Source organism: Sphaerodactylus townsendi, linkage group LG05 (assembly GCF_021028975.2).
Source record: "Sphaerodactylus townsendi isolate TG3544 linkage group LG05, MPM_Stown_v2.3, whole genome shotgun sequence".
Taxonomy (NCBI): domain Eukaryota; kingdom Metazoa; phylum Chordata; class Lepidosauria; order Squamata; family Sphaerodactylidae; genus Sphaerodactylus; species Sphaerodactylus townsendi.
This window is the reverse complement of record NC_059429.1, coordinates 73,057,367-73,073,218: the sequence shown is the minus strand read 5'-3', so window position 1 is coordinate 73,073,218 and position 15,852 is coordinate 73,057,367. Positions and strand designations below refer to the sequence as shown.

The following is a 15,852-nucleotide window of genomic DNA, read 5'->3' as shown; positions in this document are numbered from 1 at the left end:
CATCTGGAGATGATGACACCCCCCAAGTTTGGTGCAGTTTGGTTCAGGGGGTCCAAAGTTATGGACCCTCAAAGGGTAGCCCCCATCTCCTTAGCAAAGAATGGGGGATGGGGCACCCCCTTTGAGGGTCCATAACTTTGGACCCCCTAAACCAAACTGCACCAAACTTTGAGGGTACCATAAGGACAGCTTCCAGCTGATACCCTGAAATTTTGGTGCCAATACATCCAAAAATGCCCCCCCCCCGCAGGAACATCCCAGAAATTTGCCCAAGAATCTTTGTTTTGCATTGAGTTTTCTGTATTGCCGTTCATGGGGGTTGCAGGCTGGGGGGGGGAACATTTCTGAAGGCACAGTCTCAAAACTTTCAGGGTCTCATCAGGAGACTGCCCTGATGATACCCCCAGGTTTGGTGCAGTTTGGTTCAGGGGGGCCAAAGTTATGGACCCTCAAAACTGTAGCCCCCATCTCCTATTAGCTCCCATTGGAAACAATGGGGGATGGGGCACCCCTTTTGGGAGTCCATAACCTTGGACTCCTTGAACCAAACCTCACCAAACTTGGGGAGTAGCATAAGGACAGTCGCCTGATGATATGCTGAAAGTTTGGTCCTGATATGTCTAAAAATGCACCCTCTGCAGGCACCAATGTCCTGGTGCAAAAAAATTTTTGGTCGTGGTAGAGTGGCCGCCCATGGTGGGGGGGGGGGGGGGCATCCAACTCAGGTTTTGCCCAGGGCTACAGTTTGCCCAGGGCTGCCTCGTTAGGCCCCTGGTCTTGCATAGAAAGATTTTCCCCTTGAACTGTCAGTTTGTTTTGTTTTAAGGACAATTTGCACAGGTAACTGCCCAGAGGTAAGTGACAGGTTAGAGTGTGGGGTACACTGGAGAAGAAATTCGCTTCTCGAGGATGGAACCTGCCAATGTGAAAGTTTAGGACTGGCTGTATGCATTTGGCTGCCCCTAGCGGCGGGAGGCGGCACGGCAGGAGGCGCAAGTCCCTCTCCTGCGCGATAGCAGGAGTGCAGCGAGTGCGCGTCTCTCGTCGTGCGGCTCCAAAGATGAGTCGCAGACGGACTCTGCAGTCTGCCCTGGGCGGGTCCCGTGTCGGAAGGTGCGATGCACACACACTCCTTTCGCCTCTTCCCCCGTGACGCGGCTTCCTGCGCGAAGCGGTCCACACATACACGTCCTGAGAGTTGGAGTGCTAAACACTAACAGTTAAAAACACACTCGCTGAAGCGCCAAACGTAAATGCACAGTAAGAAAAGGCGAGACTTCGACTGCATTAGTTACTGCTCCCTTGCCGTAAGTGAACTCTGCACACTTCCAAGTTACACAGACCTGTTCGTTACCGACACGCGTTGGGAACAGAACAGGAGTAGCGGCCTACAGGGCACACAGCAGCAGAGGGAACTCCAAGAGGGTGTCCGGGAACCCCGCCAAACGCCCCCATTGGGCTTGGCCGCCTGATGTTGAGCACCTAGGCAGGCGAAGCGCCTTCTCCGGCCGAGGGAGGACCACGCCCCGGGGAAGGAGGCCGACCCAAGCACTGCCCGGCGGAGCTCGCACAAGGAGGCGCGCCCCAGGCATGGAGGAGCCTTGAGAGAGGCTCCGCGCGACGACACGCTCAGAGCATGGGATCGGCCGGGGAAGGTGAGTGGCCCGAGAGCCCCGGACAGGGGGGGCCGCGGCCAGGGCGGCTGCACAGGCGCTGCCTCCACCCCCTCCTACCCGACGGCGGCCGCCCTCTTGCTCTTTTAGCAGCGTGGCTGCGCTGCTCGTGCTGCTGTCGGGGTCCGTGTCAGTGTTCATTGATTCCTCGGCCAAGAGAGGAGGACGCGCCTGACTTATCCCCCCACCTGCCCATTTTAGACGCTGCTGCTCCAGCCCATCCTCGAACTGGCGTCCGTGTGAACAAGAGGGGAGTCAAGCCGTTTCCCAGGCGTTGCAGAAAGCCCTTGCCGGGCTGGCTGCGCAAGGTGGGAGGCTGACAGTGGTTTGGCCGGGGGGGGGGGGATTCAGGAGGGTCCCCGCAGGCTTTGGAGACTCGTGCCCTCTTCGGCAAGAGGAAGATGCACACTGTTGATGATCGCGTATCCCTGGAAACCAAAGTCTCTTGCTCAAGTTGCTGAGAGTCCCAAGGCTTTTTTCCTACGGGCTCGCCCGCCTCAAAGAAACAGGGCCCCCATTGTCCCGTTGAGGTGCCTGCGCAGAAAAAGGGGGCAATTGAGGGTGATCACCTCCCTGCCCGCCCCACTAGTGACAGCAGGGCCCAGTCAGAGAGCTGCGGGGGTATCCGTTTTCTCGCTTTCAGCCAAGTAGTCATCGAGACTTCTTAACTCTTTCAGGCCTCGGGTTGAGAAGAATGGCTTCGCCTCTCAGCATTATAATGAAGTCGGTAAAAAGATCCCTCGGGCTGGACTGACTTGGGCGGCTGCAAATGCACGAGGTTCAGGCCAGAGCCCAGTTCCTCCGGGAGAAATGAAAAGTTTCTCTCACCGCTCTGGTCAGGCTACATGTTCAATAAAGGGTATCCCCTTCCCACTTTGCTTTGCTCAGAAATGTTTCCCACAGTCTCTGAATGGCTATTCTTTCTCAGTCCGTTACACCCAGTGCTTTAGGGGGCAGAATTGCTGTGGTAGTGGACTTTTCCTCTCTCAAATGTTTGATGTTGTGTTGAATGCTGTAACTGGATGCACAGCAAACTTTACGAAGTTCATCTTGGTGGCTCTTGCACTGGGGTGGACAGTGGTGTGCTTTGCATCTGTCAGGGCCTGGAAGTTACACAGCTTTCTCCACAGGTAACATCCCAGGTAAGGAATCTTGAAGCTTGAGCTGTGTATATCTCTAACTCTTCTGACAACTGATGAATAGTTGGTTCCTCTGGCTAGTCCATATCTCTGTGAGATATCTGCTTCTGTCTCTCGATGATTAGATGGCAAATGTTTAAGGTACGATTTAATAGGAAAGGGAGTGCCAACTCATGAGTGAGGCTACTTGAGTAGGAGGCAGATGAGTACAGGATAGTGCCACTGCCAGTTACATCACTGCTCCATCTTACACCAGCTGTTATTTCCCTCCACAGTCAAAGTTGACAAGAACAACTGTGGACACCTGGACAAACCTGCCTTCTGAGCTCCTTCCCTTACACTTCCCAGACCCAACTCAAATACTATATGAAAGCAAATCATATGATTTTGCCCCCATATTCTGTACCCTTAGCTCTCTCCTCTCAGATTCCCTGCCGTCAGATACAGAGGTGCAGCAAGGGGGGGAAGTGCCCGGTGCACTGGTGCATCCTTCGCCCCTGCCACGCTCCCTGCCCTGGAACTCCCTCACCCCACCCCCAGAACACCCTTGCCCCGCCCCCACAGGAGTGCACACCCTGTGTGTCGCGCGCACCTCCCTGCCTCTGCTCAGACAGTTTTCAAAAAGGTTGCGCTAGATCTTTTCAAACTAATTAGACCATTTAAACCAGGGATCTCCAACCTTTTTGAGTCTGCACATTTTGGAATTCTGACACATCATGGTGGGCACAGTTACAAAATGGCTGCTGCAGGAGGCATGGAAAATCATTGCCAGTTTGGCTTACCTTCAGTAGCATAGTATATAGATCAAGGTTCCCCAGTCTTTTAAAGCCTGCAGACACATTTGAATTCTGACATGGCATGGTGGGCACAGCAATAAAATGGCTGCCGTAGAAGGAGGAACCACCCACAAAATGATTGACACAGCTGAAGTTCAGTAACCCAACACAGGTCCTTGTGCTGTGGTAGCACCTGCTGTCAAATCACCATTTTTTAAAAATCTGCACTGCCAGTCAGATTGCCAGCAGTCAGTCAGAAACCTTGCTAGACAAAAGCCCTACCTGGTCTTGCTCACTTCCTACAAACACCAGAAAAAGTGTTGGCAGGCACAGTGTTGGGGAGTCCTGGTGTAAATCCTTACACTGTGGTGGCAGCTGGTACCAAAGTGATGTTTAAAAAACTGCATCGCTAATCAAACTTCTAGTAGTCACTTAGAAATCTTTCTGGGCAAAAGCCCCACCTGGCCCCAACCACTTCCTGAAAACATTTGGTGAGTACCAGAAAATCACCAGTGCTCTAAATCACACAAATTTTGTGCAACATTTGTAGATGAGGTGCAGCTCATATGACAGCAATGTGGTATACTTCAATCCCCTCTTATTTTCCCATTTGAAGGGATGGCTCAGAGGGCAGAGTGCTCAACTATTATTTCTCGTTGAAGATTAATCTCCAAAGTGATCATCAAATGAGCAAAGCTGCTGGTATGAATTTTAGAGTGCACATAGGAATGAAGTAATTTTAAACACTCCTTCAAGATATAACAACTCTTTGAAGATGAGAATATGTGGAAAATGGGGGATCATTTAAAGATGCTTAGCTGTTATCTGAAATGGTTCAGTCAGTGTGGTGTAGTGGTTAAGATCAGGAAACTGTAATCTGAAGAACTGGGTTTGATTCCTCACACCTTTACATTAATCCTGCTGGGTGACCTTGGGACAGTCACAGTTCCTTCAGAACTCTGCCAGCTCACAAAGGGGTATGCAATGGCAAACAACCTCTCAACATTTTTTGCCCTAAAAACCGTATGGCCATGGTTGCGAACCTATGGCACTCCAGATGTTCATGGACTACAGTTCCCATCAGCCCCTGCCAGCATGGCCAATTGGAGTGCCATAGGTTCACCACCAGTGCCCTATGGGGTTGTCATAAGTTAGCTATGATTTGATGACACTTTCCACCAACACACATCCTCCCAAGAGCTGAGATGGCGGGGGTGGGGGGTGGGGCTGGACGGTGTCTGCTAAAATAGCCTCTTCCTCTGATTGACTAAAGTTGCTGAATGGTAATAGCCATCTTAGAGCCAGTTTTCACATTACAAAGAGGGATGAAAAGTGGACCAGGGGGGAGGAGCATGGGTACTGTACCTTTATAAAGCTCATGCAGCTCTCTGCAAGGGGTACAGGAACTATTTGCGCATTACCCTGGCAATACACAGAGAGGCTGGCTGTACATACTAAGAACCCAACAATACTCAATGTCATAAACATCTTGGGGAGCCAGTTCAGCATTTAGTGCCACAAAATCTGAGACAGGGAGGGGATGGGAGACATGGATAGAAACCAAGGACTGCAAATAAAGGGATCAGAGGTTGCCTTGTGAATACCACTGATTTCATCTAATATCCTGTGTCCCAAAGCAGTCTCTGTTTCAAAAGAAACTGAATAACAAAAGTGCATTTGTGAAATAACCCATCTATTGTCCAGCATGAGATGCAAGTAGCCAGAAAATTTGGGACACTGATGTTGAGGCTGGAAGCCTTCCCCAAACACTTCCTGCAATAGGTATCAGTGGACGTGACTACTATTATTTTTGTCTGGTAGTTTTGGGAAGTTGGTAATACTGTTGCATTTTACATGATTCTGAGGTAACAAGTTCATGATTGTGACCTTTGTTACAAAATCCTTTTGCTCAAACTGAGTGCAGCTTTATTTTCACAAGCAGAGCTTGCTCCTGATAAGGTTTTCCCCTCAGCCCCCTCTGATTGCCTTAACATTTGGAAAGAGTTCCTAGGCCTTTAAGGGAGGAAAATGGGGAGGAAAAGCTGATGTCATTGGTCAGGAAAGGCCTAGGGAGGGACCTTATTCCGGCTCATAGTCTTTTAATTGTTTCACCATTGCACAGATTAAATCAATGTCCCCTGAACAGGGTCCAACATACCACAGCTTCCGATTCTACACAATGGCAGAAGCAGAATCACAATAGTAACTCTGCATAAAGAGTACATGGAGGCTATTGAAGTGTACAGATAAGAGGCGTTCAAACTTTGCTGCTAGTGCATCAAAGCTGTCTACCAGTTAAGACTTTCCATAGACTTCCAGTGCTTCTTTTAGCTTTTGCATTATCTGCATGCAGGCAGATCAGGTCTTTCATGTAATGTTTGATAGTGTTCAGTGCTCTTCTATCTCATTGTACTGCACTGTGAGGGCCACTCTCTGTATAATGCTGGCTCTGTCAATAGCATCCAATGATATCTCAAGAAAGGCTTATTACAAAATCAGTGGGTGGGGAGCTAGCCTTCTAGTTTCTAAAAGGCGTGAGCTTAAGTCTATCCTTTTCCTCGAGATTCTTGGGCAAATAAATTACTTTGAGCCTTCGTTCCCCTTATTTTAACTTCTCATATAAACCTGTGGTCCTCCAAACTGTTTTTGATGGTAGTAATTGAAAGGGCAGTTACAGTTCCTTGGTTCAGTCATCCGAGCCATTCATTGTCGCTTATTCTCAGTTATTCAGAGGAGTACTAATAATGATCCAATGAGGTTAAGAGTGTACAGAAATGATGTAATCTATGGAACATTGTGGCTCAGTTGTAACATCTTGCAAAACCAAAGTCTAATTAAACTAATTACAGTTGGCATTAATGTCTGAACATGGGCCATCAACTAGCTATTTGACAATGGCTTGATTATGATTTCATGATGTATGGACACTAATATCCCATATTAATCTGCACCCCAGTTACAGAGAGAAGGGGATGAAACCAGGTTTTGTTGAGATAAATTAGGCTTTGAGTGATCATCTGACAACTGATCCCTGGTTTCACAAGCTAATTATGTATGTACTAGTAGAAAAACCCATTGCAGGGGAGATGCAATGGGCCCTAGCAAAAGGTGGGGGAGGAAGCATTTCCTCATACAATGGGCTTTTCTGGGACCGTAGAAGCTGGCCTCCCTGCTCCCGGTGCAAGACTTGTCCATGACGATGGCCAGGCAGCAGTCCAGCACTTGAGCTGCCTCACCTGATGCAGATTTATTCTCAGAGTTATTGTACATGAATGAACTAATAGCCATGTGGGTTGGAAAGCTGCATTAGAAGAGGGCAGGGAGGCAAAATTCCTTTTTTCCTCTTCCATCAGTGGACCTGTGCTGGTGGGAGAGGTGGAAAGGCTGGTTTTTGTCTCCTTCCCCACTGCAGCCTCCTGACCCAGGTGGCTATACATCTACCTGCATCCCACAGACCTCAGAATAATTTTTTCTGGGGCCAGAAAGGTCTGCTGTTGGGATGGGGAAAAGATCTGTGATCACCAGCACCTTCCACTGTCAGACTGCTGGATGAAATCCATTGTTAAAATTAATGTTTTTTGGCATTATGACTGAACGAAGCCTTACTTTCATTCAGACTGGCTCTTACATGATTTTAAGGGAGCTAAATTAGCACAATGAATGAAAGGGAGCTAAATTAGCACAATAAATTAGCACAATGAAATTAGCACAAATTAACCCTGTGGTAGTAGTAGGTATAGGAGTGTGCTATGTAGAGAGCAAACAAGGTTAATGGCAGGACGCCCCAGATAATATTGTCAGTAAGTTGTGTTTATCTGAATATTGCTTAATGATAACTCTGGGCGTGGAATCTTCTGGTATTCTTTTCCTCACAGTGCCTGGTTTCACACCTAATGAAGGCTGTGTGCCAGGTTCCGTCAACCCCCCTGCAATAACCAGACTCTTGGATGCAGAAACTGGTTTATAGAACAGGTTCACCGTACTGCCACCAGCAGCTCTTTGCTGAAACGAATTACAATACATCAATCCTGGGTTAATAACTCTTCCCTTCTAACCCTCTCTCCTGGAATCCCAGTGGGGTGGAATAACTAGCAAAGCTCTAAGTCACAGGTGTCAAACTCGCGACCCTTCAGATGTTATGGACCACAGTTCCCATCATCCCCTGCCAGCATGATACTGGCAGGGGATAATGGGAACTGTAGTCTGTAACATCTGGAGGGCCACGAGTTTAACACCTATGCAAGTGAAGCAGAATATCCAAGGTCACCCCATAGATAAGACAGGTGTTGCCAGGCTAGAGGGTGAGAAAGCATTTTCGTGCCCAAAGCAAAAAGGAAAATAAAGCAGAGATTTCCCATGTCACCTTCTCCCACCCCACCCCAAAGATTCATGATAAAAAGCAAAGGGAAAAGCTGACATATCAACAGGTTTTCACAGGTTTTTGACACTGTGTAGTATTGGGCTGGTAACTCATGTGAAATAGACTAATAGCCAATAGCTAAAAACTCTCACTAGGAGTTGCCAAGGTACAGTCTGGAGAGGTTGCATTAATTTGTAAAGGTCATGGATTGCAAAAGATGATAAGCCTTCCCTTGCTCTGCTGGTCTCTTTGCCTGCATTTCTTAGAGAGACTTAAGCTCTTCTTCAAAGCAGGCCAGGAAGGAGGAAGGTGAGGGGGCTGAAGGAGGAACATGGCAGGAGAGGTCATGGCCGCATGTCCTTCTGTGCCACTTTGGAAGAGAAGCAGCCTGGCTACCCTACCCTTGCCAGCTCTCCCAAGAATAGGCCTTTGGTTTGGTGGGGACACCCTCCCGCCCTCATAGACTTCTTGTCATGGCATATTAGAGCTATGGTTGGCTGCCCAGGAAAGTGGGCAAATGGTGTGATGGGGAGGCAACACTAATGAGACCATCCTGTGTAAAAAACAAACAAACCCTTCTTTTCCAGGAAAAATCATGCTATATTATACATTTTTTAAAAATCTCATTCTTCCTCCAAAGAGTTTGTGATGATGCACAAGATTCTCCCCTCACTCTACTTTATCCTTGCACTAATCCTGTGAAGTAGGGCAGATTAAGAAGGCATGAGCAGCCCACAGCTACCTACATGGTTTCCCTTTTAAGACAAACTGAAGTCAATGGGACCTACTTCTGAGTAAACTTGCATAAAATTAGATTACAAGATGCTTTAAAAACTGAGCAGAATTATCATATACTCAAAATGACAGTCTTCCTTGAACTATGGGCTGTATACACAGCCCTTCCTTTGTAAAGCCATACCTGGTCCCAGACCACTTAGTAGAATCAAAATAGGACTGATGGGCAGCCTTCTATATGCCTTGAACTATCCTTTTAAAATGTGCCACGTGAACTGTGCTGAACAGTATGCTTGATGCCCTTTACATATTACTTCAGTGCCATGGAAACTGCTTTCCCAGACAATCTGTGGAACCCCTCTGTCAGGCAGAACACAGTCATTTTATCTCCTGTCCCTCCCCACTGCAGCCCAGCTCCCTCCCTCAAAAGAGAGTTGAGAAAGTTGTTGTAGTACACGCGTAGAGATTTTCTGCCCACAATTGATGTAGTCGTGTCTATTGGCTATTGAAGGAGACCAGAATTCTTTCCTGAGCTGTACTCACAGCAAAGATGGGACTGGTCACTGTTTGCAAAGGAGCATAGATTCATTGGCTTGTTTGTTTGCATTAGGCTTGGTTGCTCCAGAAACCCTATCAGCAAGTGAGGGTGTCCAGGTAACCAACACACAGAAGGCTCCTTCCAGTGCAAGGGGCTGCAGGGTAGCAGTTGAATTTGTCTTACTGGAGGAAAATTTTCTGAATCTGTTGAATTACCTAAATTCTTCCTGACTGCTGCAGGAAGTTTAGTATGAATTTTTTATAAGTAGGTAATGGTGGTAATATCATGTATGCAGTGCTTTAAAAACAGACATTCACAGACATGAAGCTGCCTTGTCCTGAGTCAGACTTTCGGTCTGTCAAAATGTGTCTGACTTCCAGCAGCTCTGCGGGGTCTTCCCATCATTTCCTACCTTTTAAAACTGGAGATGCTGGGGACTGACCTCAGGACCCTCATGCCTGCAGGACATAGACTCTGCCAGTTAACCTCAGCCCCTAACCACGAAATTAATTTCAAAACTACAGACCCTGCCCACAGGCGCACCATTTTAAAGGCACAGAAATTAAAGAATGTGACACAAAAAGGCAGGGGAGTGGGGGGTGGGTGGAGAGAGGAAACAGTCAAGGAAGGAAAGCCTGAGAAAAGAGGTGTGTCTTCTCATCCTTTTACTGGAGAAAAGAACAGAAACATTCTAGGAAGAGATGGGGTATTCCAGCTCCAGCTGTAGTGGTGAGAACAAATTAATATTAATTTTGTAATTCTACTGTTAGCAGACACAAATGTTCATTAAAAGTTTTTGTGAATTTCTGAAGAGAATAAATTCAGTAGCTCTTGTGCTTCTGGAGGGTTTTCCGGGCTGTGTGGCCGTTGTCTGGTGGATTTTGTTCCTAACATTTCGCCTGCATCTGTGGCTGGCATCTTCAGAGGTATATCACAGAGAAAAGTCTGTTTCTCACTGTGTCTAAGTGAGAAGGGAAAGTTTAGTGTGGTATATTGTCCATGTCCCAGCGTGGACAGTATACCACACTAAACTTTCCCTTCTCACTTACCACAGTGAGAAACAGACTTTTCTCTGTGATACACCTCTGAAGATGCCAGCCACAGATGCAGGCGAAACGTTAGGAACAAAATCCACCAGATCACGGCCACACAGCCCGGAAAACCCTCCAGAACCAGTTGAATCCGGCTGTGAAAGCCTTCAACAATACATCAGTAGCTCTTCTCCCAAGCTCCAACACAAATAGATCTTTACATGGTTTAATGTAAAGGGTATAGCTTGGATCCAGTGGAAGATGTCTGCCTATGTAGCATGACTTTCTAGCCTCCCCATTTGATGCAGTGGACAGAGGTGGGAAAAAAGGCATGTTTTGCTAAAGCAAATCCTTTTGCCTGCTGAAACAGTCCATATGCTTCAGGCCACAGATTGGACGTACATTCCAAATAGGGAGTACTAAGTAATTCAGTTTCCAGAGAGATTATAAACAGAGGTCATAAATATTCACTATTGTTTATGCTACAAACTATGATATAGATCACTGATGCTGTGCTCTCTTTGCTTTAGATCACAAGAGATGGACTGTTATACTATTTGGTGGAATCCTACTAAGCATAGACGTTGCATTAGGTACTCTGGAAGACAACTGCAATTGTAGCACAACTACCAGTTTCCAGGAATTCCAGGCTGCAGTGATTCCTGAGATGTGTTGTTTGAATTTCACTGGATATAAAATTGGCTCCTTAGATTGGAGCCTCTTCAATAGAGTTGCAAGCTTGAGGGAGCTCTACCTATCAAACTGCAGCATATCTGACATTTTCAATGCAAGTGATGATTCTTCCACACTGGAAATTCTATACTTGGACCATAACCAACTAAAGAGGCTCCCAGGCAGTTTCCTAAGAAATGCACCCAATTTGCGTGTCATTGAACTAAAGAACAACCAACTCCAAGGGCTGCCTGAATCATTCTTGAAAGCTTCTGATCAAATTAAGGAAATTCACCTTGACTTCAATAATTTATCTTCTCTTCCCTCAGAGATTTTCAAGCCCTCTCTCTTCACACTAGGCCTCGCCAACAACAGCTGGGACTGCACTTGTACTTTGCTTGGAAGTCTGGAAAGATATCTGAATGTACCATTTAACAGTGAGGTGGTTTGTAGCAGTCCCAAGCATTTCAGTGGTCGGAACATGAAAACCATTCCTAAACAGGAGTTGTGCCAAACTTATAAACTGACAGCTCTCTTTATTTGTCTGCCTTTGGTGGCTCTCCTGACCTTGATCACCTGGTGCTTTTGCAAACAAAAGAAGGAGACTGGCTATGCTCTTCGTGATGGGAAAGAATGCCAGCTGGCTACAGTTGAGAGCAATGGTGCCAAAAAGTTGGGGGAGCATAATTGTTACAACCCATGTGAGCTATCTGCTGTGACTGCTGCTGAGAATGAGAAGAACATATTTTTGCGAAACCAAGTCCTACTGAAACCGTCAACAGCACTGTTAGGCAGCAGCCGGGACCTCTATGAAGAGGTGGAGATTAAATTGGGGGCTTCTGATGATTCCTTCATACAGGCCAAGGAGGGAAGCCTTGACCAAGAGATATTGGGAGCCAAAGAGCTGATGGTTGCGGAAGAGGGCTTCCTAGCTGCCGAGCCTGAAGCTGAGACAGTGAGTGTAACAGATGTTCTGAAGGATTCAGCAGACCGGGAGAAGCTCTACATGAACCACTCAGTGGATTATTATAACTTGGTTCCAGGAATTGAACTGGAGGACTCAGACCACATGGAGTATGAAAATGTTGACCTTTGCTGAGGCTTCTGCTTGAGGCAGAGCAAAATAGCTTACATGGACAACAAAGACTATATTTTATCTCTTTACCTGAAGAAATGAGCTATAACTCATGAAAGCTCACACCCTGCTGGAAATTTTGGTAGTCTTTAAAGTGTAGTGGGCTCTTGCTCTTTTTTATTGGTACAGACTAACATGGCCACCTATCATGATATATTTTATCTGCTTTGGTAGCCCCACTAGCCCCAAATATTATGCAAACTTTCCAAATAAGATCTCTCTTATGTTATGGCTTTATTTCTGAACCTTCTGGTTTCTGAGTCTTTGAAATATGACACTTGTCATTATCAAACAGAAGACAATTTTGTATTACAGAACAGCAGAATCTGCCCCACTGTAAGGATGGAGGGAGGATGGAGAGTCACTCACAGAGCAGTGCTAAACAGAGTCACATCCTTCTGTTGAAGTCAGTATACCTAGAAGGGTATAACTCTTCTTGGGATTGCACTGTAAATTACCTGCAGTTCTTTTTCTAGCCCTTGTGATGTTAAACCTCATTGAGATGTACTTCATTTAACTTTGCATTTTCAAGTAGAAGTCAATATTTCTCATGGTTCCACATCTAAGGAAAAAAACAGGCATAGAACAGGGGGGGGGGGGACCCTGAAGCTTGCCAGCTGTGTATGACTATGAAAGAGGTCATAAATTGGAGCAAGATACTTCATACTCCATTTTTTAAAAAAAGTTGAGGCACATTTTATTTTTAGCAAAAGATTTGGCATGCTGTTCTCCATATCCCTACATGGCTTTGTCAAAAGCTATCTCCCAAATTCCCAGAGCCTGAGTGGCCTGGTGTCTCTCTCCTCAACTCTGCCAAGCAAAAATCTTGGCTGAAATTTGCTCTCTAGGAATTCCTTCCAGCTATTGAGAGTGCATAATGCCCTTTTTCCTGATTCCTTGTGGAAAGAAGTGAGTGACATCTAGCGGGGAGGAGCGCACACAACAGTCATCCTCCAAACCCATATGGAATCAAAATATTGCAAAACAGTGTCACTTTCTCCAGAACTATTCAGACTGGATATTATAATTAAAAAAAAGGGAGGGGGGCGATGGAAGACAGAGATGTTTTAGTCTCTGAATTTAAGGCAATTTTTGTTCCAGTGTCTTAGTGCCAGTAGGCAAATGAGTATACATTAGTGGCACCCTGATCTCCGAGAACAAGAAAAAACAAATTGTCTCTCCATTGAAATGACAAAGGCCAGCAGGTTTCCTTGCATCTTTCTGACACTAAGTGAAATGTACAGATCCCTTGTAGGGTGAGAGCAAAGGAATTACTTGGCAGTCATCGTATTAATAATGTTGGAGATACATACACGCTTTTGGCTCCCTGGAGTTATCACAGCGTCTCCTGGTTGTGTGTGTGTTTTGTCCAATGAAGGATTTTTTTTAGGTATCCATTCCATTTCTCGTTATCCCAAAAGGGAGGGAAAGAATATTTTCAAAGCACAGTGTAAATGAAACTGAGCAAATGGGTTTGCTCTGCCTTTTAATCACTTTACAAGGAAGACACAGCAACTGCTTCTCTTTGTCACTCTTAAGAAGATAGTCTTGGATTTTAAAAACAACAACGCTTCAGTTAAGAGAAAAAGGGCCTTTGCAAATTCATTCATGCCCTTTAAAAGACTGTGCCATTCACCCTCACTTCCCCTTGGTCTGTCAGACTCATGCTCATTATCCACTTAGTCAATGCAGTGCTTAGTGAAGTGCACTAAGTACATAACAGTTCTGCAGTATATTGGTATCACTGCATTGCCCCAGGTGACTTTAAAAGGTTTTATTTGTTAAAAGGAATTAAAGGTAAATTGTCAGAGCTTTTCTGTAGTTGTTTAAACAATGTTTTTGAACTCAAGATGGATTTGATTTTATTATTAGATATTTTTATATCCAATGTGAAAAATTAAATCAGGCATCCACATTTCTGAGCTGGAGTTAATTTCTTTGAGTTAACAGAAATAGAAACAGCCTAACTTGCTGGAAAAGTCAGTACTGAGAACAAACATTGTTATGAAGAAAACAGGTTGAGTGGGGGCAGAATTGAGCCTATTGTTATTTTAAATTGTTTTAATTTTCTTTAGGATTCTGTTCTACTGAACATTTAAACTGAAACTTATGATGCAAGATAAATGTATGGGGAAAAGACCGAAGAATATAGAGATGAACTATTAAAGTGGAATGTGTGTGTGGGGTGTGTGTGGATGTGAAGTTAACAATATAGAGAGGAAGTGGAATTAACCGAGAGGGGATGTCAGTGGCAGAGCATCCACTTGGCATGTACAAGGTCCCAGATTTGGTCCCCAGCATCTCCAGTAAAAAGCATTGAGTACCAAGCAGAGTTGTTCCTCCCATTGGGCAAAGTGGGCAGTTGTCCAGGGCACAGCCCTGTGAGGGGCGCAAAAACTGCAGGTTCATTTGTGGGATTTTTTTATATTTTCAGTGTTTTTCCATTTTTGGCCTGCAGAGGGCACAGTTTTTAGGCTGGCAACACCAAAATGTCAGGGATGTTTCAGGAGACTCTCCTGATGCTATCACCCAGGTTTGGTGAGGTTTGGTTCTGGGAGTCCAAAGTTATGGACTCCCAAAGGGGGTGACCCATCCCCCATTGTTTCCAATGGGAGCTAATAGGAGATGAGGCTACACCTTTGAAGGTCCATAACTTTGGACCCCCTGAACCAAACTTCACCAAACCTGGGAGGTATCATCAGGTAAGTCTCTTACTGATACCACCCAGGTTTTGTAAAGTTTGGTCCAAGGGAGCCCAATGGGAGCTAACAGAAGATGGGGGCTACACTTTTGAGGGTCCATGGGTGGGCCATGTCCAGATTCCGGGCCCCTTCCCCTTCCCTTCCCTCCCTTGCATGTCACCCCTCACTCACTCCCCTCCCTTACATGCCACCCCTCCCTTCCCCTCCCTCCACTAGGGTGGGTGGGCCATGTCCAGATGCCGGGCCCCCTCCCCTTCCCTCCCTTGCATGCCAGCCCTCCCTCCCCTTCCTTGCATCCCACCCGTCACTTCTCTTCCCTTCCCCTCCCTCCGCTAGGGTGGGTGGGCCATGTCCAGATGCCGAGTCCACCTGAAGCCAATGACGGAAGCCCCTCCCTTTCACCTCCTGCCCAATGGCCTTTGGCCCGACAGAGTGCGCTGATTGGGCCATCGCCCTTCCTCCTCCTCCTCCCATTTGATTGGCTGGCGGGGCCATAACGGCAGAAACGTCCAGTGGGCCCTGTGAGTGAATAAATTAATAAAATAAATTAATAAATTAATAATTAATAAATTAATAAATAAATTAATACAATAAAATAAAATAAATTTTAAATTTAATGTTGTAGTGGAGGGGGGAACGATTGCTTCAAGCTTTGTCCTGCAGGGTTTGGCATCCTTGATCTAGAAACAGTCTTTTCAGGTGAAAATAGATTTCAGGAGCACAGTTCTATGGAGCTCTCTCAGCCCCACCAACCTCACAGGGTGTTTGTTGTGAGGAGAGGAAGGGAAAGGAGCTTGTAAGCCACCTTGAGTCTCCTTTTAGGAGAGAAAGGGGGGATATAAATCCAAACTGGCCCATGCATTTTAAAGTAAACAGGAAGGCCAGTTGAAAGTTGCAATGTGAGGAAAGAATCCCCCTGCTTTACAATCAGAACAATACACAGATAGTGAAAAAGAGGCTGGGTGAGGAGGGGTTTTTACGTATTTTTGTCTCTTTAATTCTGCACCATTTTGGACGTTCTTTCGAGATGTGCAGGAAGGTTAATTTCTCTTGTCTGTTTCGCTTTCCATGCAGCAAGACATAAAAGGGGA

The 15,852-nt window shown here is 46.1% G+C and overlaps 1 protein-coding gene across 3 annotated transcripts; it reads left to right on the top strand.

Moving 5' to 3' along the window:
* Nucleotides 1-1,535: 1,535 nt before the first annotated feature.
* On the top strand, nucleotides 1,536-14,428 carry LOC125434020 (leucine-rich repeat and transmembrane domain-containing protein 1-like). Of its 3 annotated transcripts, XM_048499049.1 has the most exons (3): nucleotides 1,594-1,655; nucleotides 1,875-1,981; nucleotides 10,783-14,428. In XM_048499049.1, the coding sequence occupies exon 3, from the start codon at nucleotides 10,920-10,922 to the stop codon at nucleotides 12,021-12,023; it is 1,104 nt and encodes a 367-aa protein (XP_048355006.1). In that variant the 5' UTR covers nucleotides 1,594-1,655; nucleotides 1,875-1,981; nucleotides 10,783-10,919; the 3' UTR covers nucleotides 12,024-14,428. The 3 variants fall into 3 exon arrangements, with proteins under 3 accessions (XP_048355005.1, XP_048355006.1, XP_048355007.1); XM_048499048.1 differs by lacking the exon at nucleotides 1,875-1,981 and having other exon boundaries at nucleotides 1,536-1,655; XM_048499050.1 differs by lacking the exons at nucleotides 1,594-1,655; nucleotides 1,875-1,981 and adding an exon at nucleotides 9,910-9,950 and having other exon boundaries at nucleotides 11,254-14,428.
* Nucleotides 14,429-15,852: the final 1,424 nt, after the last annotated feature.